We start from the raw sequence: 27,543 nt of genomic DNA on the forward strand, positions 1-27,543 counted from the left end.
CCTTTAGGCCAGTAAATCTGGTCTTTTTTTTGTGAGTTAGAATTATGTTCTACATCCGTCTCCAGCTCTGTCCAGAACCCTCTGTTGTGATCCTGCATTATTTTTAATAGCCAAAAATCGGAAACAACCTAAATGTCCAACATGAGTGGTACGGTTAAATAAATTAAGGTGCATCCATACAATAATTGCAACCATTAAAAAATTCTTCATGAAAAAAATTTAAATGACTTAGGAAAACATTTCTGACGCAACATTAAGCCAAAAAGAAAGGACATAAAATTATGGATAAGAGAGAAAGAAGTACACAGAAGAAAAGATTGGAAGGAAATGAGCCACGATGTCAGTAGAGGCTGCATTTGCAAGGCAGAACAAGTTATTTTCCCTGCTTTACTCCTTTTGGAGCCCTGGTGGTACAGTGGCTTAAAAGCCTGCCTGCTCCATGGGGCAGTTCCACCCTGTCCTACACGGTCGCTGTGAGTCGACTCCAGGGCCATGGATTACTCTTTTTGGTACTTCCCTTTTCCTCCTACATACCTATGATGATCAGAAAAAAAAAAAAAAAAAACTACCCAAATCCACACGTACCCTCAAGGGGAGAGGCTGTGATGCTGACTGATTGGAGGGAAGAAGGTGGGTCCTATGGCACCCTTCTCATAACACAAACACTTCTGATGGGGCCACATACTGGATTTTTATGCAAACATTGCATGCCCATGTTTGTTTACCAAACGAGGTATTTTCCTAAGTGCTATGCTAATTTTTTTACATGCTACTGTAAAAAAATTAGCATAGTGTGCTTACAAAAATACCTGGTGTGTGTGCAGGGTGGGGAGCAGTTGGCAAACAAACATAGAAATCTCGCATTATTTGAGTAAAAATACAGTAGGTGAAGGCCATCCCTTGTAAATTTTTCTTTAAGACTTCCCTGGGAATTTCCATCTCAGACTTGGTTCTTTGGTTTCAGACTTCAGGAGTTTGTATCTCCAACGGGTAGGGAATACAGGTAATGAGTTTCCCACCTCCAGCCCCAGACAGTTCCTGTCTCCAGGGAGGAAGGATGCCAGGCTATCTCTAGCATCTTCTCACATGAAAGGCCTGCAGAGAAGAGAGCTGGCAACTTGATGGGTGCTAAATCTGAAATCTGAGACCATGCCCACACTATGGCACCTTGCAGTCTCTCTGCCTGAGAAGCTTTCAAGGCTCTAGGTTAGAAGGACCCAGTGGCTGGGAAAAAGCAAAGGCGTCTGTGAGTGAGGCCCCAAAAAAAACGCAACAAGCTGCCAAGAAGCAGCAGCACTGTAGTGCTACCCCTAGCGCGCGCGGCAGCTCTCTTTGTCCACCTAGTCAGCATGGGAGAGCTCTACCCCCAAGACTCAAAAGGCAGCACATGCATCCAACCCCACTGCACATGGGTTCGGTTTCTCTATGAAAACACCCAAGATCATTTTACAGCCACACTCAGGAGGACTAGACTTAAACTCAGCCCTCTGTGTCCTTCCAGCTCCAAACCTTCTCCATGGAAACAAATCTCTATCCCTCACTGTCCCTACTCACATTTGCAAGTTTCTTTGCTACAAAAAATAAATGATGAGTGTATGCAAACAAGTCTGTAAGGTTAGACAGAAGCATATGGGTTTCCTCCCAATCCAAGAAGGCTCAGAAGCCTGAACAGCCCATAACAAACTCTCCTTAGGCTTGGAAGACCCCAGGTCTGGAGAAATAGGGACACAACTTAGGAGGTGAAAAGCCGAAACTAAAATCCTGCGCGGCCACCAGGGGGGCAGTGGGTTTCCCCTACATCAAAGTGGTTTAAGTGAACTCACCGAACATGTTTCCCTCGTAGCCGTCTTTTGTTAGTGGACGGAGCTCATTTTTCCCCATTGCATAATGCTTGTAGCTTTGCCAGGCAAACTGCATCATCTGCAAGAAAAGGTAGAATACAGAGAGCCTTAATGTGACAATCCCCAACAATGTAGATCAACCACCTTGCTTTGCCCTTTGTAACTGGATCTTAAACTACATTAAAGAAATAACCTTCTATATTTTCCAAATTGAAGAAGGCAACTTCTCACCACAATTTTATTCATAGCTGCCTGGAAGGTCATTCTCCTCGGAAGACTCCATGTGTCCAAAGTCTACCCATAGATTTCTCAGAAAACACAAAAAGCACAAAGTAAAACAAACTCTATACATCCTTCCAGGCCAAAGTGAAAAAACACCTCCTCCATGAAGCCTCTCTGTTTTGCTCTGGCCTAAAGTAATCCTCTGAAGGGAAGGAAACCAATATTCTCTGAATGAATGCCGCTCACATTATCTTACTTAATCTAACAGAGCAACCCTGTGAGCTAGATATCTAGATATTGTTAACTCCATTTTATAGATAAGGAAACAGGTCAAAGACATGAAGCAACTTGCTGAAGGATACCCAGTGAGTTAGTGAGAGTGCTGGAAATCGGGCCCATGCCCTCTGGCTGTAAAGCCTTGGGTCTGTCCTCAAAGCCTGGCTCTGTCCCCTAGAGCTGCTGCATGACTCCCTTTGAACTCCGCCAACATTTGGCTTGACCCACCCTGGCTGACAGGCTCCCTAGTACCTTAGCTAGCAGCATTATTTTTTTGTTTTCCTGGCTGTGGACCATAAGCTCCTTGAGGCAGGAAACTACACTTGCCTTGCGTTGGTTTACCACACGGCACCCAGCACAGGGCTTGGCACAGGTAAGCTTCAATGAGTAGTTGCTGACTTTGTCACCCAGACTGTGCTTGAGTTCTTATTACATAAAGGCAATCATGTCTCAGCCCCTCAGGAGCATCTCGTGAGCACCGTGCTCCTCTGACTGCACTGAGCATTGCAGGCTGATGGAGACGCGGATGGGGAAATGCAGGATGGCAGTACCCCTAACCCCCACCCTGTCCCCCGAGGTCTCCCTTCTTTGCCTTTCTGGTGTTCCCTTTTTGCCTTTGGATGGCAGGCTGCAGAAGGAGGACAGCAGAGCTCTGGGGGGACCGGTGGGGCAGAGGAAGGAATCAGACATAGGCAGTACAGGCACAGCTGAGGGACAGGTGGGTGGGGAGGCAGCCTGGTGCAGTAAAAGAACTGGGGCTTTGGGGCCAGGGAGGCCTGGGTTCTAGTCCCGCCTCTGCCCCTCTGCCACTAGCTCTATGACTTTGTTGAGTGACGAGATATCTCTGAGCTACAGTTGTCCCATCTGTGAGATGGGGATAACAAGAGCTGCTTTGCCACAATGCTGCAAGGATTAAATGGAAAAAAAAAAAAATGTAGCCATTTCCAGCCTGCACAGCAGGTGCTGGACGAAAGATGGTTCTCTTCCCATTTCAGTCTTCAAAATTCCCATCTGGTCTCCCATGCCTCATCCATCCACCCCTCCTTCCATCCATTCAATTAGTTTCTCAGACTTCAGCTTGCATCAGTATCACCTGTAGGGCTTGTTATCAGATTGCTGGGCTCCACTCCTAAGTTTCTGATCCAGCAGGTCTGGGGTGGGGCCCAGGAATCTGCTTTCTAACGTTTCTGCGTGATGCTGCTCGTCCATGGGCCACTTGTGAGAACCAGCGATCTATTACATCTGTGTATTTCTATTTCTCACCTCACTTCCAGACACTGTCCCGTACCTTTCTGCTCCTCTCCCCCTATCTCCTGGCCCACGTTTCTGCCTCAGCAGCCCTCTTCCTAGGACATCTCCACCTGCGTTCCCTGCTGCTCCTGGTGCCAAGGCTGACAAGCCACCTCTTCCAGGCCCATCTGGACAGTAACTACAGTTGTACTTGCCGCTGCTGCCTGAGTGCATGGAGCAGGAGGGCGAGCTGGCGGGTCTATGGCCTGGACTCTCCATGAAATGGCAGAACAATCCAGTACACCTTGTCAACTTACAGGTGATGAAACTCCGAGATGGAGGCTCCAAGACAGAGTGGTCTGGGTGGCACAGCCAGCCAGGACGGGAATGCAGGTCTCTCAACTCCCACGTCAGCACAGCCCACCCCCATGCCTGGCAGGACATGTGGTGCCTCATGTGACACACAGACAAATGTCATGGTAACACATGCCAGGCACTTGGCATGGGCTTTGAGTCCTGGTTCCGTTCCTCTTTTATTTTCTACTTATCTTGAATTGGCAATAACGGGAAATAATTGCTGGGTATGCATGCTTGAGGGGGACTGGCCTCCTCCCTCCGCCTCTCTCATCTGGGGGGCTCCCTCCACTGAGTCAGTGTGAGGTGGGGGGAGGTGGCTGGTTGGGAGAGCAGGAGGAGGCTGTTAAAGCATAAGTGACAGCGGAGGAGAAGGACTGGGGGTCTACAGGGGGAGGACTGTGCCCTACCCTCAAAGATCCTCCTGCTTAAAAGAGAGAGAGAGAGGTGGGTGTACAGGCATAATTAAGAGAATCATAGGTATCTGCACATTCTCCAAGGAGCTGTCACTGTAGGGATGTGGAGATATTTGGAGTGTGGCCCGTTCTCACAGGCATCCATATCAACGGAGGGGAGCAAAGGCACAAATAATCCCCACATCACTTGGAACTGGATTCAGAAGGCAAGCAGAGTTGCCTCTCAATCACACACATGTGTACACACACACACAGACCCGCGGACGCACACCTGCCCCCTCCTCGGGTCATGGTGAGTCAGCGACGGCACCAGATGTTCAGGGGACAGGGAAAGACCCCCAGCCGGGCAGTCCTTATTTCTCTTCCTAATACACCCTAAGGTCCTTGGGTGGCACAAACGGTTTGCACTCGGCTGGTAACATAAAGATTGGTGGTTTAAATCCACCTAGCTGCACCACGGATCTGCTTCTATAAAGATTAAGCATGGTGATCTGCTTCCATAAAGATTACAGCCTAGAAAACCTATGGGGCAGTTCTACTCTGTAACAAATGGGGTAGCTATGAGTCAGAATTGACTCGACAATAGCTAACAACGTATCCTAAAAAAGTCCCCACCAGGTTTCCTGTCCTGTGTTTGGGCTGCATCCTTGGTAGGGGTGCTGTCCTGGCCTCCACCCTCATCCTCTCTGCCACTGCTTGTCTTCCGCCAGGTCCCATCTGAAAGGGCACTTTTGCAGTGAGGCCTGCTCCCCAGCCATGCCTAAGTCAGGCCCCACTCCCACCACACAGTCCTGCTGCATGTTCCCATAGCAGCCTATAGTCAAACATTTGTACTTGTAACTATTTGGTCAATCCCCCTGCTCTCCACTCTCATTCGAGGACTGGCACATAGTAGGTGCTCATTAAATATTTGCTGAATGAATGAAAGAACAAACAGGAAAATTGGCTTTGATCTTAAGGAGTTTAACATCAGCAAGAAGACCTGACTTAGGCCACAGGAATAGGCAAATGGGTCAGAGAGAAGGGGCTGCTGAGCAAGAGAGGTGCTCAGAAGAGAGCAAGTTTGTGTCTCAAGGAAACCTTCCTGGGGCCCCAAGTGTCCTGATGGGGCACAAGAAGAGGAGGGCTCACAGAAATGCTAATCTTTACACAAACCCTCTGGAACTGGTGACACGTGCCTTGGATGACCCCTGAACTTGGTTTTAGAGACAGATGGCCCCTGACTTCATGCTTAGGCAGCTCTTAGACCTCAAAGGTCATCCAGGCCACCTCCTGCCCAATGGATAGCAAGTTCCATAATAAAGGATCAAACAGTCTGTCTTTGAACACCCCCAGTGATGGGATACTCACCACCTCACCACGCAGCCCATTCCAATTGAGGAGTTTCACAAAGTTCTTCCTTAATCAATCAAAATCTATTTTCCCCTATGGGCCATAGGGAAGACAGCTCATCCTGTGTCCATACCACAGACCTTCAGCCATGGGAGCTAACTCTCAAGTCTCGTTAGGCTGCCTCTTCCCCAGCTGACGTGCCGGCTCCTTCTACTCTTGCTCTATGGCGCAGCTCTGAATACAGTGTCCCTGTGAAACTGCAGACCCACTAGACCAGGGTCTTTGTTTTCCAGGATGCCCCAAGACTTTGTTGTCCATTTGTTATGGTTGGCTACACTTCTAGTAATGAGCAGAATCCAAAGCCTAAATGCTCCCTGGTTATATCTGGACCAGTCCTGTAGGCGTGGACTCGGCATTTGTCCCCAGTAACTGCATCTCAACAGACTCTGCCTACCATTCCATGTCATCAGGATGTTTCTGGAACCAGGTTTTATTATTTAACAAGTTAGGTGCCTGCTGGCTTTGGGCAAGCTGCAAACTTGATGGGACTGTCACCTGCAGTCTCCCCCAAATTTTTGACAGAAACACTAAGGAGGAGGGCTGAGGACGGAGTTGGGGAAATAGCATCGGGGCTCCTCTCCTGGGTCTAGCGCCACTCTTGACTGTCATTCATCAGCAAATGAGGAATCTACCACACAGTCAGAACAACCCGTTTTTCCATTTTTGTCCACAATAATATTGTGAAAGATAGGGCCGAAATGCAAAAACGCTCTGTCCTAGTACAGCAAAAATTATTCGTTTGTTTTCTTTTTAAGGGAAATCGGGGGGTAGACTGGCATGATTTGTTCGTAGAGACCCCATTTTGGCTCCTGTGGATCATCATTTGTTGTACTAAATGCTTGCAACTCACTGACTTAAATCTATTAGTCCCACTAGGATGGCTATAATCAAACAGATGGAGTTCTGTGATGGTGAGGGTGTGGAGAAATATGGAACCCTCATGCATTGCTGGTGGGGATGTAAAATAGTGCAGCTGCTTTAGAAAACAGTTTGGTAAAAGAAAAAAAAAAAAAGGTAAACATGGAGTTATCAAACCCAAATTGAGGGACAAACCTATAACATTAAACGGCCCATACTCTTCAAAAACGTCAAGGTCATAAACGGAAAGCAAAAACTGAGTAACTGTGTCAGACTGAAGAAGACAGAGACATGGCCACTAAATGCAACATGTAATCATGGGATGGATCCTGGAGCTGAAGTAACAACAACGAGTATTATCATTATTCTAAAGGGTACTGTGGAGACAAGTGGCACATTCTGAGTGGGTGATAGGCATCAGATAGTAGAATTATATCAGTGCGGCTGGTAGAATTACATCAATGTTAGTTTACTAATTTTGATGGTTTTACTGTGGTTATGTAGAAACATGTCATTATCTTTTTGGAAATACACAATGAAATATTTAAGGGTAAAGGGGATGATGTTTGCAACTTATTCTCAAATGGTTCAGAAGACAGTAACTGTGTGTATGTATGTAGACAGAGAGCAGGGAGGAGGGCAGTCAGAGGGAGGGAAAGAGGGAGCGAAGAACAAACAGTAAAATATTAACATCTGCAGAATCTGGGTGAAGGGCAAATGTGAAATCTTTGTTTGATTTTTGCGAATTTTCTGCAAGTCTGAAATTTAAAAAAAAAAAAAAACAAACCCTTAGAGAATTTTGCTGGAGGTTGTTGTCATTTTCACCCAAGTCTATACATTCCAGAATTTTATTTTCTCCTACCTTTTATAAATTATGACAGAAAGTGCCCCTCACCAGTTTCCTGCAGTTCTCCTTACCCCACAGCTCCTCATGGGCCTTGCTGGGCCTTCGTGCCCCTCATCAAGCCTATCCTGCCCACTCTGGTCTGAGGACTGAGCCAAGCAGGCAGCATAGGAACTAGCATTGTGTTTCCTCCCTATTATATCGCCATGCTTAAATGAGGTGCTCATCCCTACTCTGTTCCTCTTGCTCCAAAAATAAATTAAAAGACCCCTTTTGTGGTCCTGAGCATTTTCCAGAAGTTTCAACTCAGTCCAGGCTTCAGCCTCCCACGCTCTCTTCTCCCACCTCTGGGTCGTTCCTTTCACTTGAGCACTGTTCCACCCCCTCTACTTCCATCTTCTGCATATGTCCTTCCGAACCTTTCTAAGAATAAGGTTTTATACATTAAATTATATATATATACCCACACACACATATATATAATTATATATACACACATATAGTTTATATTATATATAAAAATTACATATCTATTTATATATATCAGTTATACATATATGCACATATACTTTATGTATATACATATGTATATATATATATACGTATGTATATGTATGAAGTATATATATACATATTATAGAAAAGCAGACAGAGAGAAGAAAAACAATCAGCCATCATTCAACTATAACCACTGTTCTCATTTTGGCTTCTTTCCACTCTTTTTCCATCCATATATCTTTGCTTTTCCCAGTGATTTTAACGTTAACACTTTACATTTTATTACAAAGGCTTTGTAAATAACCCAGCAACTATATTCATCATCATCATTTACTTAATCCTTCTCCCATATAACTGGATATTTTAAGTGATTTCTAGTTTGGGACTATTGTAAATAATGCCATGATGAACATCTTTGTGCACACTCCTTTTTCTATGCCTCAGACAATTTCCTTAGGCTTGAGTCTCTAAGAAGTTGCTAAGAAAAAATTTAAAAGTTATCAATATCCACATGTCCTTTTAAAGATTAAACCCAGACAGCTTGTTCTGACCAACACTGTGAAAAACTTGTTAAATAGGAAAGTAGTATAACCCTTTCGTGACAATACAGTAGTTAACTTGGGGAGATAAAACTCACATAACGAATGCTCGTTGCTTAGATTTGTGCAGCTCTTTGAATAGTTTATCTCATCTGATTTGGGTAGTTCAGTGGACTTGGCTGGATAAACACTCCCCTTTAGAAATAATTATGCAAGGGCTAAATAAAGTATGATATGTGAAATATTAAACAGATATTAAAAACCATGTTTTCAGAAGGAAAGGCCTGGCGATCTACTTCCAAAAAAATCAGCTATTGAAAACCCTATGGGGCACAGTTCTACTGTGATACAGTTGGGGTTGCCATGAGTAGAAATAAACTCGACAGCAACTGGTTTTTAAAGAGACAGTAAAAAAGATCAGTGGCTGCCCGAGGCTGGCGGGGTGGGGGTGAGGGAGGAGTGATGAACAGGTGGAGCCCAGGGTATCTTCAGGGCAGTGAAACTATTCTGCAGGATACTGTAATGGTGGACATATGACATTATACATTTGTCAAAACCCATAGGACTGTACTATACAAACAGTGAACCCTAATATAAACTATGGACTTCAGTTAATATGATGTATCAATATTGGCTCATCAGTTATAAAAAATGTCCCATAGCAATGCAAGATGTCAATAATAGGGGAAACAGTGTGCAGTGGGGAGAGAGGGTATATGGGAACTCTCTGCACTTTATGCACAATTTCTCTGAAAACAAAAAACCCAGCTCTAAAAAATAAAGTCTAGTGGAAAAAAAAAAAAACACTGCTTTCAAATGTTTAAAGATATATAAAAATACTCATTATACAATATTAAGTGGAAAAGCAGGATTCCAAATTATATAGTATGAAACTCATTGGACTATGTATGAGCATTAAGAAAAAAGACTGGAGGGAAATACATAAAAATGCTGACAGTGGTTATGTTGGATAGTGAGAAGTTTAGTGATTTTTATTTTATTACTGATCTGTATTTTCTGAATTTTCTACAGTTTTTTACAATAAATACCTAGAAGCATTTGTAAATTAAAAAATAAAGGTTGTTAAAATGAAAACAAAAAGAAATGATATGATGCTACCCCTAAATCAAAAGGGAATTCAGAGAGCACTTGGGTGGTTGGCCACAGGGTGGATGTGACTGAGCTGGGTTTTGATCAAAGACAGGGAGGCCTTTATAGCTGGCAACCAGAGAGAAGACTATCCAGCAAGAGAAACAACATAAACAGAAGCACAGAGCCAGAATTCCAGGTCAAACAGAAATTTAGGGCCAGACCAAAACCAAAACCAAACCCGCTGACTTCAAGTTGCTTCCAACTCATAGTGACCCTACAGGACAGAGTAGAGCTACCCCATAAGGTTTCCAAGGAGCGGCTGGTGGATTTGAACTGCCAACCTTTTGGTTAGCCAACAAGCTCTTAACCGCTCATTATCTATTCCCTCAGGCACATTTTACAAGAACTGCGTGAGGCCCAGACAGGGGAAGTGATTTGCCATGGCCAGGACACAGAAATTAACGGCACAGGGATGATCTAGTCTTCGAGAACATAGTGCAGGAAGCTAAAGCAGCTGACTGGAGCAGGGACAGCCTGAGCTACAGCAAGAGAAATATAGGGCAGACTCAAGAGCATGACTGGAAGAATCAAGAGACATGAGAACTAAATACCGAGAGAAATCGTACTCTGCTCCCATTGGGCTCTAGAAATACATAACAGGTGTGTGTGTGTGTGTGTGTGTGTGTACATCCATGTGTGTGTGTGTGCGTGTGTGTACGTCCATGCATGTGTGTGTGTGTGTGTGTGTGTGTGTGTGTGTGTGTGTGTGTGTGTACGTCCATGCTAGAGACAGAGGGTGCTCTGGATGTCTCTGGACATCCCTCCCTCCCAGCAGTCTATGATTTTTATAGATTCAAAGAGCACCTAACAATAGACCACAAAGCTTCCCTTCACCTGAGTCCTACGAAGGCAGAAAATAAGGCTGCAATGATGGAAAGACACAGGCGGAGCAACCGGAGCTGGATCCTAAGACATCGCTTCAGTTCTTTCTCAAACAAAAGATGCTCTTGACCACCTGAACAGTTTACAACATGAAAGCTTAAAATGCAAAATGTTTACTAGTTCAAGGTAGATTTGTTGTGATTTCAAGTTTCTCACTCCACCTGTCTGAGAGCTAAAGAATTCTGCAGAAAAGAGATTAGAAGTCCATGGTGTCATCCAGGCACAGAGCAGCACCCCCCATCCCAGCCCCCTCCCCCACAACTGAGGAGCCCCAGATAAGATGGAACCAAGAGAGAAAGGACACATTTGAGGAGGGGAGGAAATGGGAGCCCCAACAGACTGTCTCAAGAGTGGAAAACTAACATAAAGTTTGCATCAGAAAGTCTTTGAGGGTAAGTGGGGAGGAAAGGGGTAAGCACTGAAACCAGAAGACATCCCCCTCCTTTTCAATAATTAAAAAAAACCCAGAGACAGACAGGACCAGGCCTGGCAATGACCCAGAACCTTCTCAGAGCTCCGAGAAGGAAAACGGATTTTCCCAGTCATTAAGGACAAGCATTCACACCATGAGGTAAAGCCTTATTGGCATCTCCCAGCAGGAACTAAGGGAGGCCCCATCTGCAGGGGCTGATTGGGAAAGGATTTAGTCTCTAATGATCCTAGGATCTAGTGACCTCACAGAGAGATTAGAACCATGGGCTGCTTTTTCTTCTTCACCTTCAGTACAGCCCTGGGAAACCGCTGAGACAGCTTGGTCCCTGAAAACCATCCACGTTAAATTTCTCAGTGCACCCCCATCTCTCAGTGCAATACAAAATGACCTGTGAATACACATAACCCCTGGTTTATACTTTGGAAGCTGGGCATGGCTGGGATTTGGTTGGGCTGGGGGGTCTGCTTGAGCTACTGAAAGGCAAAGGTAGGGAATCAAAAATGTTATATGATTTTCTACCTATCTGAAGTCCAAACAGCTCCCCTACACCCTGCCCTTGGGAGTTGGATTTGAGCAGTCTTGGTAATCTCAGCCCCTCTGTAGCTGCTCTATGGCACCAGAGTTGAGAGTGTGAGCCCTGGACGCAGACCGACCCACGCTGCTCAAAGTGTGGTCCCAGGACCAGCAGCTGGGCATGCCCTGGGAGGGTTTTAGAAATGCAGCATCTTGGGCCCCACCCCAGACCTAGGGAATCAGAATCAGAGTTTCACAAGATCCCCAGAATGTACACTAAAGTCTAAGAAGCAGCTATAGGCTCTGTCACGCACTGGCTGTGTGGCCTTGAGCAAGTGACATAATATCCCTGAGTCTCAGTTTCCTCATCTCTAACAGGACAATAATATTTATAACAACCCTAAGAGTAAATAACATATGTAAACTGTTTAGCACAATGGCTGGTAATAATATGTGCTTAATAAAAAGCAGCCAGAGGATGATTGCTATCCTATTAATTTACCCACTAAGTACCTCTCCATCCACTTCTCTCCCCCTCAACACCCCACCATGAGTACCACCCAACCCAAACCTCTCTCTTCTCCCTGGGGCTCCTGAAGCAGCCTCCTAACTGGTATATAGGAGTGCTCTCTGACCTCATTCCAACTGTTCTCCACACTGCTGCCAACATAGTGTGATATATTTGAAATGCAAATTTATTCATATCTCTCCCCAACCTCAATACAGACACACACTTAAACACTTCCATCAGGTATAAAGATCAAACTTCTTGATATGGCCTATCAAGCCCTGCAGAATCCCAGGCCTCCAGCCTCAGCTTTTCTTCCCCATCTAGCTTTCTTTTTCAGTTCCTCAAAGAACCGTGACTCCTCCTACCACAGGGCCTTTTCACAAGACAATTCCTCTCTTCAGAACACTCCTCCTTTCCCTTTTTTGCCTAGTGAATTCCACTCATCTTCCAGATCTCAGCTTAGTTGCCACTTCCTAGAGAAGCCTCCCCTGGCCTCCCAGATCTGGTCAAATGCCCCTATTATGGAGGATTATTAAAGTTGTAATTTTACACTAACTGCGTGTTTAATTAGTATCTATTCCTGCCCCCACTTGCAGTACATAGCTCCATGAGGCTCCCCTGCCTCACTATAGCTCCCCAGCACCCAGCAGCGTGCCTGGCACTCAGAGTCCCTCCACAAACATATGCTGATTAAATATCCAATGATGGTCACCACACATGGGAAACCCCCCAGGGTTGCTCATGCTGTGAGGACCATGGAAAAGGGGGTACTTGGGACAGAGCTGCCTGCCACCCACTGGCTTATTTGACTCAATGAGGATTTAATGAATGCCCCAAGAAGAGAACAGCTCCAACCTGGAGGCCTCAAGGAATAGCAAGAATGTGTGAGGCATTTTCCAGGTGAGACACCTTTGTGATCTTGGTGGAGTGTCTGCAGACAGAGAAAAGATGCTGGCTGGAGAAGGTCACAGAACCCAGGAGGATATCCAAGCTCAGCCACTGCATTTAGATCGGTTCCCTACCTGCAAAATGAAGGGTCCTCCGTGCTCCTCTGCTCTGTCACAGACTGGGTGCTGACAACGGAGAGGGGAAAGAAGGTAGGGGAGAGGAGGCAAAGATGGACAAAGGTGGGGATGACTTCAGATCATCTCCAAGTAAAATTCCCCAGGGGGAAATTGTTGAGTAAGGCCCTTTCCAAGGAGTTTAGTACAAAACCAGCCTATGTGCAGGCAGCTTTACAATCTCCAAGAGTTTTGCCTCCCGTGTTTGAGCATATGCCACTTGTAAATTAGGCAGGGTGGGGGCCATCATCTTCATTTTGCAGACAAAGAAACTGTATCACCACACACACATACATATACTTCTAGAACATATGCCATGTGCCAAGCATAATACTAAGCCACGTTCAGTCTTCAACACAGCCCTGAGAGGTGATCTTAAGGAGGGCATAAAGCATAGTAGGTAAAGGCCTGGCTTTGAATTCCAGCTCTACCCAGCTGTGTGTCCTTAAACAAGATCATTAACCTCTCTGTGTTTCAATTTTTCTCATCTGTTTAAAAATAATAATACTGTTATATTACACTTAGTTTTCCATGAGTCACTGGTACTTTACATATGCATGAACTCATTTCGTCTTCACACTAATCTTATTAATATATCATTACTTCCACTCTCAGATAAGGAAAATGAGGCACTTGCCCAAGTAAGAGGCACAGCTGGGATCTGAACCCAGGGAGTCTATGCTTTTGGCCACAGTGCTTGCTCCACTGCCTCTCAGAGAACGGAACAATGACAGAACCCACCCTGAATGGATGTGGTAAGGATTAATTACAATTTAAGGAGCTCGACATGGTGCCTGGCATACAGAGAACTCCCAGCAAACATCAGCACTCCTTACCTCCTGCCCTGGGTTTCACATTCCCCATGTCTTCCCCATGTCAGGAAACAGCACCACCATCCTCCTACTTACTTAAGCCGGCAACCCAGCAGTCCTCCTTGAGTCTTCTTTGCTCCACACCTCACATCAACTCACCAGCAAGTCTGCTGGATACACTCTGACACATATCTCTGATCCATCGCCCCGCTGCCTCCCTCGCACCGTTGCCTCTCATCTAAACCTTGGCAATGATCTCCTAGCTGGTCTCTCTGCTTCCTCTCTTACCCCACCTCACCCCCATCCCTTCTCCTCACAACCACCAGGGAAGTCCTTTAAAAACCACCTCATGCCATTCCTCTGTGTAAGGCTCTCCAACAGCCTCCCATCACACCATGCCTGAAAGCCTGCCTCTCTGACCTCTCCCCATACCCCTTTTCCCTGCTCCCCACATCCAGTCACAGGAGACTTTGGATATCACCTCAAACACACACAGCCCCTTCTCATCTGCGGTAGGCAGAATAATGGCCCCCAATGATGTCCTAATCCCTGGACTTTGAGAATATGTTAGATTACATGAAAAGGAGGAATTAAGGTTGCAGATGGAATTAAGGTTGCTAATCAGCTGATCTTGAGATAGGGAGATCATCCTGGGTTATCCGTGTGGGCCCCAACGTAATCACAAGGGTGCTTGTGAGAGAGGGAGGCAGGAGAGTCAGTATCACAGTGATGAGATGTGAGAAAGACTCCACTGGCCATTGCTGGCTTTGAACTTAGAAGGAGGCCATGAGCCAAGGAATGCAGGCAGTCCCCAGAAGCAGGAAAAGGCAAGAAAACAGATTTTCCTCTAGAGCCTCCTGAAAGAAACACAACCCTGCAAATCCATTTTAGACATCCAACCTCCAGAACTGAAAGATAATGAATTCATGCTCTTTGAAGTCACTAAGTCTACGGTAATTTGTTACAGCAGCAATAGGAAACTAATACAACACCTCAGGGCCTTTGCACTTGCCGATGAATAACTGAAGGAACAAACCAACCCACTGAGTCTCAAATGAGCTTTCCACTCCACCACAGCCCTTTTCTGCATGAGAAATTCTGATATTCCAGAGCCTGGGTACCAGCATTCTGGACTTAACACTTCTGCAGGGTAATGATTTATTTCACATCTGTTTCTTCTGCCCCTTGAGCACTAGGACCTATTCACCTCCACATCCCCAACCCACAGAGTTTGGCCTACCAGAGGAACTCAGTACAGCACATTAGTAACAATAATGTCCCACACATATTATCTAATAATCCATTATCTAATCTTACGGACATGCCGAGCCCTTCACGAGCAAGCAAACCAGCCCTGCAAGGTGGGTTGCCATTATTATCTCTGTTTTATAGATGAAGCTAATGAGCAATTGAGTCCCAGAGAGTTAAATAACAAACTTGTCTAAAGACATAAAACAAACAGTGGTACAGCCAGAAAACGGATGTAAGAGGATAACTGGGGAGTCTGCACTCTTAAACCATATAGCAACTGCTTCCCATCCACCAACCCTCCGAGGTTAAGACTTGGTGTCTGCTTTTCCCACAACACATCTGTGGCTGTGCAGCTGGCAAGTGGCAGAGCCAGTGATTGAAGCCGGGGTCCGGCTGGTTCAAAAGCCTGCTTGCTTTCCATCTCACCAGGCTGCTTGCTGTCTAATGAATGAATGAACAAAACATTGACCTAGCATCTCTGGACCGCACACGGCAAAGACAGAATCAAAGCAGGACTGGCTGCTGCCTAGTGCCTGGCTGCCCGGCCCTTCCTGAGGTCTGCTTCTCTTTGAAAAATGAGAAATGTTCAAATTCCTGCTCTCTAAAGAAGGAATGGATGATCTGCTTTAAAATACCCCAGCTGAGCCTGGAGCCCCTGGAAGTGTAAAAGAAGCAGAACTAGTTCTTTTGGTCAAATGTTAAGAACAAGAAGGAAGAAAGAAAGGAGGGAGGGAGGGAGGGAAGAGGAAGGAAGGGAGAGGAAGAAGGAGGAAGGAAGGGAAGGAGAGAGGAAAGGAAAGGGAGGGAGGGAGAGAGGGAAGAGAGGAAAGGAAGGGAGGAAGGGAGAAAGAAGAAGGAAGGAGGAAAAACTGGTTTAAGTAAAAACAAGGGAAATAACAAATTAAGTGGACTGGAGCTCTGAGAGACGTAATCTCCAAGTGCTGGGTTTCCCAGGGAGGTAATGCTATTCTGAACTCTGATAGTCCAGCCTTGATACTCACTTTCTAAAGATTGCTCAGTGGCATCTGTGTGTCAGCAAGGGGCACACAGGTTCCCCTGTGTGTCTCAGGGCCTCCGGGGGCCACAGGGAAACCTTCGGCAGATGACAAGAACAAGCAGGTTCCAGGATGGCAGGAGTCTGGCTTCCTAGCCTATGTTGCCATCCCTAGAGGAACCAGCTTTGGGTATAGAATCCTGGGGGCCCATTTCTAATTTATCCACATGGAACCATCCTCAGTTTCCGCAGGTTCTCCTTGGAGCCAAAAGAGCATCTGTAGGATTCTCCTTGGAGATTCCATCCCTGGACTCAAGAAGGAGACCTGAGAACCACTGAACATTTTATGGACAGGAAACGCACCTCTTGTCCAGTCAACTGTTTCAACTAAGGCCTGGAGAAGGAACCAGTATTTACTGAGCACCTCCATGTACCAGGCCCTGTGCCAGATATTAGCGTGTAAATTTATGTCAGTAAAGGAGCCCTGGTGGTGCAGTGGTTAAGCTCTGGGCTTCTAACCGAAAAGTCAGCAGTTTAAAACCACCAGTGGCTCCGTTGCAGAAAGATGTGGCAGTCTGCTTCTGTAGAGATTTGCAGCCTTGAAAAGCCTATGGGGTTGCTATGAGTGGGAATCAACTCGATGGCGTGGGTTTGGTTTTGGGGTTGGTTATATCAATGAATCCTCCAAAGCTTTTCTGGGAAATAGGTATATATGTCCATTTTATTGACAAGTAAGTTGAGGTTCAGAGAGGTTCAATCACTAGTCCAAGGGCTCAGAATTAGGAAAACAGGATGGTTTTCTCCTTTATACAGAACATATGGTTGTCAGTGACAGGTCTGTCTGCTTCCAACCTTTGCCTCTTCTTATTCTTTCCTTGACATCACCCCCTAATCCTGACATTCATTCAGAAAATATGTATTAAGCAGTGTTCTGGTACATAGACAGGCAACATGCCTGCCTTAACAGCTTATACATCCTAGTGTGGGGAGACAGGCAGTAACAAGAAAACAAATAGGCATGCAGGGTACTTTTGAACGGTGATAAACACTATGAAGAAATCAAACAAGGCAAGGGGTGGGGGTGGTCAAGGAATTTCTCCAAGATGATAACTGAGCTGAGACCTTAATTAGTATCTGAAAAAAATGCTCCTCCTTCTTCCCATTTATAGCCCAACAAATGCATTTGACTTTTCTCCTTATTCCTCCCAGGCCCCATCAGTCTTTAAAAGAGTCCAAAGTACATGCTTTCTTCTTTGGGTTAGAAAGGCTTGCAAAAACCCACTGATAAGGTTCCTCATTCACAACAGGAGAGAGCATTCCCAAGCAGTAAACAGAGCCGCTCAGCCTTACAAATACCACATAAAATGACTCAGGTCTTGGAGCTCATTCATCCTATCAAACCAAGTAGCTGCCACCCCATAAGCACTCCTTGAGTTTGCATTAATCAGACGGCTCAGTGTAGGTTTTCCTTTCATTTTTCTAGGTCTGTGATGATGGATGATGTGCGGTGGCACTTCTGCATTCATAATAAGAGGCTGGTGTTTCCTTACTCCTACAAGGCTGACTTTCATGGGACACTTAGGACATTTTCCTTGACAGTATTGAGTTGAAGCACAGTGTTCTTGAAAGGATTACTGTAGCCGTATTGTAAAAGATAACCTAATCACATGGGAGAGTCAAACATCAAACAATTTGATTTCAAAACCCTGAAATGGAATACTAAAGAATGATTAAACTATGAAAACCCAAAAGGCTCTAATCTTGATGAACTAATGGGACAGGCAAAGAGGGAAAGAGAAAACTCAGATCTTCACGTCTCACAGATTTTTGAACTGTTTAAATTGTCAGAATCAAAGCTCACACCGGCCTTCAGCTTGCTTGATTTTTAGCTTTCTCCTCTCACCTCCCTCAGATGCACACATTCTGCTCCCAAATAGCTGGATACACCTTCCTCAGCTCTGCTGTTCTGGCTTCTAATACAACCTGGATTTTCTCCTTCCTAAGCTGCCTCCAGACCTGGGGCTTCCTGCTGGGGCTTGTAAAACTGCTGCAGGAAGATGGCAGCTCCTGCAGAGTGGGCAAGGCAGGCCCTTTCGCAGAAGGGAGACAAATGAACTGACAGCCCATGACGACAGGTGATTCGACGAAACCTTCACAAAATTCCTCTTCCCTGTACTTGTTTTTGAGGTACAACTACGGGTGACAGAGGCTCACTGGGGCTCTTTCATAAATCTCAAAGACAGTCCTTTTCAGACACTCCCTATAAAAGAAAGGCCTCGGTGAGATTTCTGTCACTGACAACCGTATATTCTGTATAAAGGAGGAAATCATCCTGTTTTCCCAATTCTGGGCACAGTAGCTGAAAATCCATTGCATAGAAAGATGTCAGCTCAGCGGGCAGTTGTGGGGACTGGAGTCTTCCCCAGCCACTGCTAATAAAATAACACCAAGTCTTGGGTGTCCTTTCTAAGGAGGGTAGATTCTACTCAACCTGCTGACCTGAGAAGCTGCTCTTTTTTTTTTTTTTTCCTTCTGGGCAAGAAGAAATGCCTCTCGCTTTCACTCTGGACCTGGTGCTCCATTTATGAACCTGGGAAAGCTGTGAGTAGCCGTTTGCTCTCAGGTCTGACTTCAGGCCTGGCTGGTACCACTTAAAAGGATGAGCCTCATTAGCTGGAATTCAACAGTCCCTCCTGGATGTGGAGTCAATAAGTGAGAACATTCTGCTCAGAGGGTGATGAAAGGGGGTCAGGGATGGAAATGACGCCAAAACACAGAATTTAAATGCAAAAATATTTCCTGAGTGATTAGCTGCGGCTATTTAAACCATTAAAAGTTTAAACCCTCTTGAGGTCAGGGAGAGAACCAGAGAAGAATCGGTGGCACATTTCTTCTCTTCCTATAAACCCAGTATATTTTTAAAATGCAAAGCATCTCTAAACAGCTATTTGATTAGGATTTTTTTTTTCTCCCCCAATGAGGCTATGATAATTAGCAAATGCCTAGGAGATGAAATTTAAATATGCCAATCAGTCCATCTCAAGAGTTTCAAATGAACAATGTGGAATGTAATTACGGTGACGCGATACCACTTTTGTGGGGTTGCAGCCATAACTGGAAATCTAAAACCCAACAGATGACCTCTTCCCATGCCCGGAGCAGCTGCTTCCCCATTAAAAAAAAAAAAAAAAAAAAGGAGCACTGAGTATTATCTGAAAATTCGACCAGTGTGACCTTTAAAGAGAATGATTTTGAGAACTTCTGGTGATAACTCTGCCACCATTTCCTCACTAATGGGGCATTTTCAAAACCACCAGGGTGACGGAGATAACCCGACTTCACAGAGGTACAAACAGACTCTACCTGCAAAATCTAATGCCCTATTTTCTCCATCAGTGATCATTTCTTAGGTTGGAAATTGTCAAAAACCGGAAGATTCACAACTTCTCGCCTCTCTTGCGGTCCCTGGGGATGTGCAGAATGGATCCTGCAGTAGATTGGTCTGTAATGGGACAGAAAGTTATCCGAAAGAGGAGAGCAGAATGCAGTTAACTGTTTAGAAGCGTTTTTCTGTCTTGCTACTGGGGAATGTCACATCATGAAGAACTATTCTGGTTAAAATTAAGTCTTTTCAAAAACTCAGGCTGTCGTCACACCGAGTCCATTTTTCACCCCACAGGCTTGGTTCTTGTATCTCTCAAAATAGCTTTTCATGATACTGTGACGGCAAAATGGCTGAGAGGAAGGCTTCACTTCTTCAACCAGTAACTACAGAAACATGCGTGTCTTGGGCATAAAGGGATGTTACCAGGCAACAATACAGAAATGAATAACATTGATAATCCATTCCATAGTAACGGCTTTTATAATTAAAGATTACTGCAAATACAATAGATCCAACACAAATGGGAATAATGGAGAGACACAGCCAGCTCCCTGCTTCTTTGTCAGCAGCTCTCCCCTTGCCTACACATGGACCATGCACTTCCATGGAGCTGGAGAGTCTGTAATTAGCCACCTGCCAGTGTCGGCCGCCATACCTCTAACCCGGCCAGTGCTTTCGTGACTAAGTTCTCGTGAGTGATAATTAAACCCGCCAGCCTCACTTGTGAGGTCTGCTCACAACTGAGCAGTACATATACACACTGGCACATCTAACAGTGACAGATTCTCCAACAACCACTGGCTAGGGCCTCGCCATAAGTATCTCTTTATATGAGTGCCTCGAGTCCCAGCCCCTGCCCCATGAGTCTTCACCTTTTCTTTTAATCGAACAACGTTTTGCAATTTCAGCTCCATCCATCAGGCACTTCCATTGTCTGCTAATAGAGTTTACAGCATCCTATTCCCTCGTCTGTAGCCGAGGCCAAGAAATCTTTCGTCATTCCTGTATGTCCAAGAACATTTCAGATGCACTATAAATTGCACTTGAGCTTCATCTACTATCGGCTGCCGAGCTGAAAACGTGCCAGCAAGGGCTTTAATTCATAATTAGATATCGGCTAGACAAATTATCTGCCAATGGTACCTTTGCCTACCAACATCGCATGGGAAAATAACGTTCAATACGGGGATACATGGAAAGAGAGCACTCTCGTGGGAGGAAATGTTTTGCAAAATATATTTCCTTGACAACTGTTTTCCAAGCAAATTCTAATACTGTAGGGTTTGTTGAGTTTCTTTGTCTTTTTCCCGTGGTTTTGAACTATTGTGGTGTCTGAAAACCAACATTGCCAAGCGTCCTAATGTGAAAAGCAGGGATTAAAATAAAGGCAAAAAAAAAAATCTTTTGTTTTCTTTTTTTTTTACTCTTCCAGAGTTGAAAACTTTAAAGACCAGGGATTCACCATCTTTTTTGGGGGGGGTGGGGGGTGGGGGAGGTTACTGGTAGAAACAGAAGATGGACAGCATCTGGAAGTACTACTAGGGGTCAGTCACCCAGGTGACCATGGAGAAAAGATGGGGAGGGCAGATGGGCTGCCATGCTAGGCCCTTCTACCCAAAGTTGGAGGACTAACCTAGTCTCTATGGGGAGTGCAGTCTAGTACCTACCTGATCACCCGCATCTGGGAGTTAAAGGAGCTCCAAGAACAACTCAATCAGCCTCAGGACTAAATTATGGTCCTTTAAAATCCTGCAGTCTCTGATTTTCTGAGACAGGATCAATTTCAAATATTCTGTCCCATTATCAAACAATGTGTCAGCTGCCATGTTCTAGTATTTTATTTGTAAAATGGTCTTATGGACCTGGTGGGCCTCCCAAGAGTGGGCAGAATCACACTCTTAGAGCCAGGACAGACCAATGATAAAAGGAATGTTACCGTTCTCTGCTCAAGCTGACCCTTTTCCCCCTATGACTTCGATGGAATTATTAGCGCAACTCTAAATAAAAACTAAACCAAACCCGTTGCTGTTGAGTCAATTCCTACTCATAGCAACCCTATAGGGCAGAGCAGAACTGCCCCATAGGGTTTCCAAGGAGCAGCTGGTAGATTCAAACTGCTGACCTTTTGGTTAGCAGCAGAACACTTAATCACTGCGCCACTAGGGCTCCCAACTCTATGCAGGTCATAGCAAATCAGGACACTTCTTTATGCATCCATCCACCCATCCATCCTTCCGTTCAGCCACCTAATATTCTATATTAAGTGCTGCCTATGTGCCAAGAATCATGACGGGTATCGCGGTTACAGAGGAAAAAGACACATGTCTGCTTGTGGAGATCACATTTTTTTAAAGCAGGGTTTTTGACTTATTGGTTTATGGATCAGCTTCAGGGAGCGTGTAAACCCCTTGAAACTGGATTTAAAAGTGTGTGTGTGTTTATTTGTATGTGTGTCCATGTGCCATGCACATTATTCTGGGGAGGAGGCCTTAGAGTTATTATCAGATTAGCATAAGGGTCTGTGACCCAAGAAAAGGTTAAGAACCAAACGGAAGCTATAAAGCAAATTGCTGTGTTTTTGTCACAGAGATCTTTCCACAGAAAAGGGGTAAGAAAAAGCTTTGCAATGGGGGTGATGTTTGGGTTGGACCTTGACAATGCAAACGAGTGTGGCTTCACCTGCCCAATCCCAGAGAATGAAGACTTCACCCTTTCAGCTCCAGGATGCTCTCTGAGGCCTCTAGCCCATACCAATCTCCCCTCCTCCATGTTCTTTCCTTCCTTCAACGAGTTTTTCCTGAGTGCCCACTTGTGCCAGGGCCTGTGAGCAAGACAGACACGTGTACCCGCCCTCCTGGAGCAGACGTCCTTGTGAGAGAGACAGACATCAAACACTCACACAGATGTGTAATTACAAAGTGAGATCAATGCTAAGTAGGGAGAACAGAGAAAAAGGAGACTGGCTGATGGAAGGGGTCTGATGATTCCAGAGACTGGGCGGGGGCGACTTCTGAAGCGTTCTGACTGTTGCGTTCACTAGCCAGCAACCTGGATTGTAAAATGCCCCACGTCTGAAAATTCCTCAAGGGGAGAGACTGTAGATCATTCAGCTTTGCAGCTCACAGGGCTCGCAGCACCTGGCGCTGGGCAGGCACTTGTATTTGCTGATCAAATAAATGAGTGAATGAGCAGGCTACCCTTTGATATTTCTTTTATTAAATATTTTTTAGCCCCTTCAGATGCAAAGGCCTCATCTTAGATCTCCATCAACCACAAAGCACAGAGAATATCTAACAAATCATTAGGTTGGGAGGAGGCCTCCCATCTTCACAAACTCTAAAGAAAATGATCTTGCTGGCCCTCTCCCATAATGCCACTTCAGTATTCAATCTAGGCATTCGAGTTCCAAGCCATTCACACATGAACTGCTCAGACCCTGCCCTGGAGGTGAGTCCTCTGGGAAAGCTGACGCTCATCCCTATCAGGGCACAGTTGAAAGATGCAGCCATGATGGAGGCAGAACTCACCCTCTGTCGAGGAGACCAAGACACAGAGAGGAGGTCATGTGTACCTTGATGCAGGGCAAGAATTTGAAAATGCATTCTATGGAGTTAACATATTTGTTTTGTTTATTGTCCACCTCCCTCCACTAGAACAGAATTTCTGTCTGTTTTGTTCATTGCTGTGTCCCTGGTGCCTGGCACATGGTGCACACTCAAGACTTATTTGTTAAATGGATCATTGAATGAAAGGGGACTTGAGCATGCCAGTCAAAGGAAACGGCCAGAAGCAAAGGCATGGAGGTGGTAAAACGCATGGGCCATGTACCAAAGGTGCACCCAGTGGTTCCGACACGAACACTGGTTGATATTTTCATTTACCTCAACAAGGAAGATGAACATGAAAGAACAAAAACATATCAGAATTTCATTTATTTGTTAATGACATGAGCAACGTCTTTGCTGAACTGAATACTGGAAGAAAGGTTGTTTTTTTTTTCTCAATTTTTGTGCTACTCACAATGACACACTTTTAGGTTTAATCTGCATTATTAATATGTTCTCCATCACTGCCCTAAGTCTAGACCATCATCAAAACAATAAAGCAAGTCTTGATTTATAGTATTTGCATATTTCTGTGGTGTTAGTATTGCTATCGTGGCAAATTTCAAGCTTCCAGCGTGATGTCACTGAACAGAGTTGGGAAGAAATACATAGTAGCACGCCAGTATATACAGATACAATAGACATAAATAACCTCAACAGCATTGATAGATAGTAAAATGTAATAAAATAACTAGGAAGTGATTAAGTTTTGAGTATTTGCTATTTTTATTTTTAATATAATTTATTTGCTATGTGTTTAACAATCAGCTTACAAACTTGCTGAAAACTTAACAATTGGCTCTCAGGAGTCAGCTCTAGCACAGCACTGGGGACACGTGCACCCAACGGGCAGACCAAATCTTTTATGCACCAGCAAAGCAGTCCCATAGAACGTTCAGCTTCAACAAACTTACCCAGAACTTTGCAGTCAGAAAACCTATAAAGAAACTATACTGATGTGTGTACAACATGTAACTTCTGTCATTGAAAAAAAAAAAATCTTTTGAATTACATTTTAGGTCCCATAATCGCTCTTGGATTTAGGGTTTCTAAAAGTCATACTCCATCCCCACTCCAGGCTTGTGGCAGGAATTTAGGAGATGTGCTCCGTTCCCTGGAGGGAATGGTGCTCCCTCTTAGAGGGCTTGAGAGAGATGGAGCCAGCAGCCTGCTTTGTAGGTAATAAACCACATAACCTAGAAAGTTGTGGCCTGAGAGCCAATCCAGATGCTCCTGCAGGTCACATGGGTGAGAGGCAATTCCAGGTCTGAGGGGAGGGAGAGAGGATGGCGCCAGGGGTGCCACAGAAGTAGAACTATCAGTGGAGACAAGAATCTAGGAGAACAAGACCATTGTGACTTTAAGGCTGCCCACAGCGCTGTCTCAGCAACAAGACAAACCAACCCCCACCCCCAAAGATTCGGAGGCTCCGCATCAGAGTCCCAGCTGGGTCTAAATTAGGGAACATCTGAGGCACGTGCTTGACTCTGCAGTTCAAGTCCTTCAATCAGGCGCTGGGAATGAGTGTCAGGGGCCTCCTGCTCTTCCTAATGTTCCTCCCCTGGGGCACAGGGCTCAGGAGCAACATGGGGTCACACAGGGAAGAGTCAGACAGGGCCAGCGCTGCTGATGAGGCTGCTGGTTACGCTGCTGGCCAGGACTGAGCAACACGTGCTGTAGATAACACAAGAAAACAGGATACGCTCTCTCAGCTTCTTCACTGTGTGTGTACATTCAAAATTTGAAGGAACACATAGGGACTGGGGTGAGCTGGAGAAATGAGTGGAGCTGAGAGGCACAGGGAGGATAGTGGGGCTCAGTGGGCCGGGGGAGGGAAGTAGGTAATCAGAATTAGCCTTGGTTGTCCCAGGCCACAACCAGAGCCCATCCCAAGCGACAGTCCAGCTTGTACTTAGGAGACATGAGACAAATAGGGATGGCAGGTGGGGGGTTGCACAAAATGGAGAGAGCGTGACTCAGGACCCAAAAGTCCCATGAGCTCTACTGTTTGCTTGCTACTGTTAGCTGACATTGAGTTGGCCCCCGACTCACGGAGACCCCATGCACAACAGAACAAAATGCTGCCTGGTCCTGCGCCATCCCGATTGGTTGCACATCTGACCACTGTGATGCACAGCACTTTCATTGGCTGATATTTTGGGAGTAGATCACAAGGCCTTTCTTCCTAGTCTTTTTTAGTCTGGAAGCTCTGCTGAAACCTGATTAGCATCATAGCAACACATAAGCCTCTACTGACAGACAGGTGGTAGCTGTGCACGAGGTGCGTTGGCTGGGAGTCAAACCCAGGTCTCCCACATGGAAGGCGAGAATTCTACCAGGGAACCACCAATATCCTCTACCGTTTGCTTTGTTGTTGTTCTTGTTAGTTGCTGTCGAGTCAATTCCAACTCATGGCAACCCCATGTGTGCAGAGTAGAACTGCTCCATAGGATTTTCAAGGTTGTGACCTTTCGGAAGCAGAACATCAGGCTTGTCTTCCAAGGCCCTTCTGGGTGGGTTTGAACAGTCAAACTTTTGACTAATAGTCAAGCACTGTTGTTGTGTGCTATCGATTCTGACTCATAATGACCCTATAGGACAGAGTAGGACTGTCCCCATAGGGTTTCCTAGGCTATAATCTTTATGAGAGCAGACTACCAGGTCTTTCTCTCCTGGAGCGAGGCTGGTAGGTTTGAACTGCTAACCTTTTGGTTAGCAGCCAAGCACATTGACCACTGCACCACCAGGGCTTCGAAGTCAAGCGCTACACCACGTCAAATAAGGCACTCTCTCTGAGCCTCAGTTTCCTTATCTGGAAAGAGGACAACTTTTTTTTAAAGTGCTTTAGATGAAGGTTCACAGAGCAAATTAGTTTCTTGAGGAAAGAGGGCAACTTTTGAGGTGACTTCTTTAAGATCAAAGGAGGAGAGAATGAGAAAGGTTGTCTATATAAGATGCAATGGGCTGAGCAGATGGGAGGGACCATCCTCATAGTCATTCAGGGCTCCTGTGAACCTTGGAGAGAACCTTCACTCACTATGAAGCCTCAAGCTCCCTCCCCTTTCATGCCTGTACTAGCAGCATGATTAATCAAAGGAAGCCTGGGGTAACCAAGGGTCCCACTCTAAATTCACATCCTCTTCTGCCACTTTCTAGCTGTGTGACTCTGGGCATGTTGCTTAACATCTCTGAGGTTCGGCTTCCTCAACTGTAAAACAAGGACAGCAATCCTGCCTCCTAGCACCATCGTGAAGATTAATAATCTTTGGGAAAGCCCACCCCCTGCTAGTGGTCACTAAGTTTTGGTTTTGGCTTATCAACATCTGCTGGCCACCTAGAGTGAAACCTGGTACTCTTAGAGAGCAAAGAACGTGGTCTTGTCCTCAGGGCCTGGGGAATGTTCAAGGCCTGGAGATCACAACAGGGGTCATAAACGCTCCTTAAGTGGGTGAGCCCTGGAAGTGGACAGATGTCCAGCTGATGGTGTCAGGCTCGGCATGTGGTCAGGGCTTCCTTTGATCCAGAGGTAGGCAGTAGCCTAGAGCTCGTTCCCCCTGACCACACCGCAGGGCGGCTGATTCGCTCGGCAAGAGTTAGATTCGGTTTTTATTCTGGTGAGGATGACATATAAAAGGCAGTGATGGCTAGTGATAACTTACTGAGGCCAAAGCCACGTGGGTAACAGGGCATAATGCAAGGTTACTGGGCTCACCAGTCCTGCCTTCTCATTGTTGTATGGCTATTCCTGTATCAATCTCTTCTTTGTGGCTTGTCAAAGGGCAGCACCCAAGCCCCCAAATGGGGAATAAATAGAACTGAAGTACAAACAGCTACTATATTCTCAGCACAGGGAATATAAGGCCCTTTAGTCTTAAAGTGACAGATGAGTAGGAAATTATTTCTTACTAAAGAATAATAAGGAGCATAAATGGCTATATATACATGGACGATTCACTAGAAGGTAAGCACCCCCAAATGAAAACAAGGTAGGCGTCACCGCCTTGCGCCTCAGGGCCTTCCTCCACCCTTAGTTCCTGTACTTGAAGCACCTCACCCACACTCACCCCCACCCTGGCCAGGCTGCCCTTATAACCCTTACCCTTCCTTTTCCCCAACCTCCAGAAATAAGGCACCAAGAAAGCCACGTGCTGAAACCAGATTTCCTCGGTTTGAAAGTTCTTTTACTCTTGTTGTTGTTGTCTGTTGCCATGGAGAGGGCTCTAACTCACGGGGACTCCGTGTACAACAGAAGGAAACGATGCCCAGCCCGGCGTTGTCGTCACGGTCTGGTGTGCTCGAGCATACCGAGATCTTTTACTCCTAGAGAAGGGTCCTCAGGACCCAGAACCGCACAGCCAGGTGAAGAAAGCATGGCCTTGACAAACTCTCACCAGAAGGCTGACGGGGGATTCTTTTTCCCTCTGCAGCCCAGGCACCTGGCCTTTCCTCAGCCTGGTTAAGACTCAGGCTGTTC

General features: G+C 45.6%; 1 protein-coding gene across 1 annotated transcript in view; it reads right to left on the minus strand.

Annotated features, from left to right (window-relative positions):
- Positions 1-27,543, minus strand: part of MAN1C1 (mannosidase alpha class 1C member 1) — a 168,575-nt gene that overhangs the window by 101,767 nt on the left and 39,265 nt on the right. The window contains exon 2 of the mRNA XM_004377098.2: positions 1,824-1,920. Coding sequence (XP_004377155.1) covers positions 1,824-1,920 — 97 coding nt within the window. The remainder of the gene's footprint in view (positions 1-1,823; positions 1,921-27,543) is intronic.

This window comes from Trichechus manatus, unplaced genomic scaffold, assembly GCF_000243295.1.
Source record: "Trichechus manatus latirostris isolate Lorelei unplaced genomic scaffold, TriManLat1.0 scaffold00048, whole genome shotgun sequence".
Taxonomy (NCBI): domain Eukaryota; kingdom Metazoa; phylum Chordata; class Mammalia; order Sirenia; family Trichechidae; genus Trichechus; species Trichechus manatus.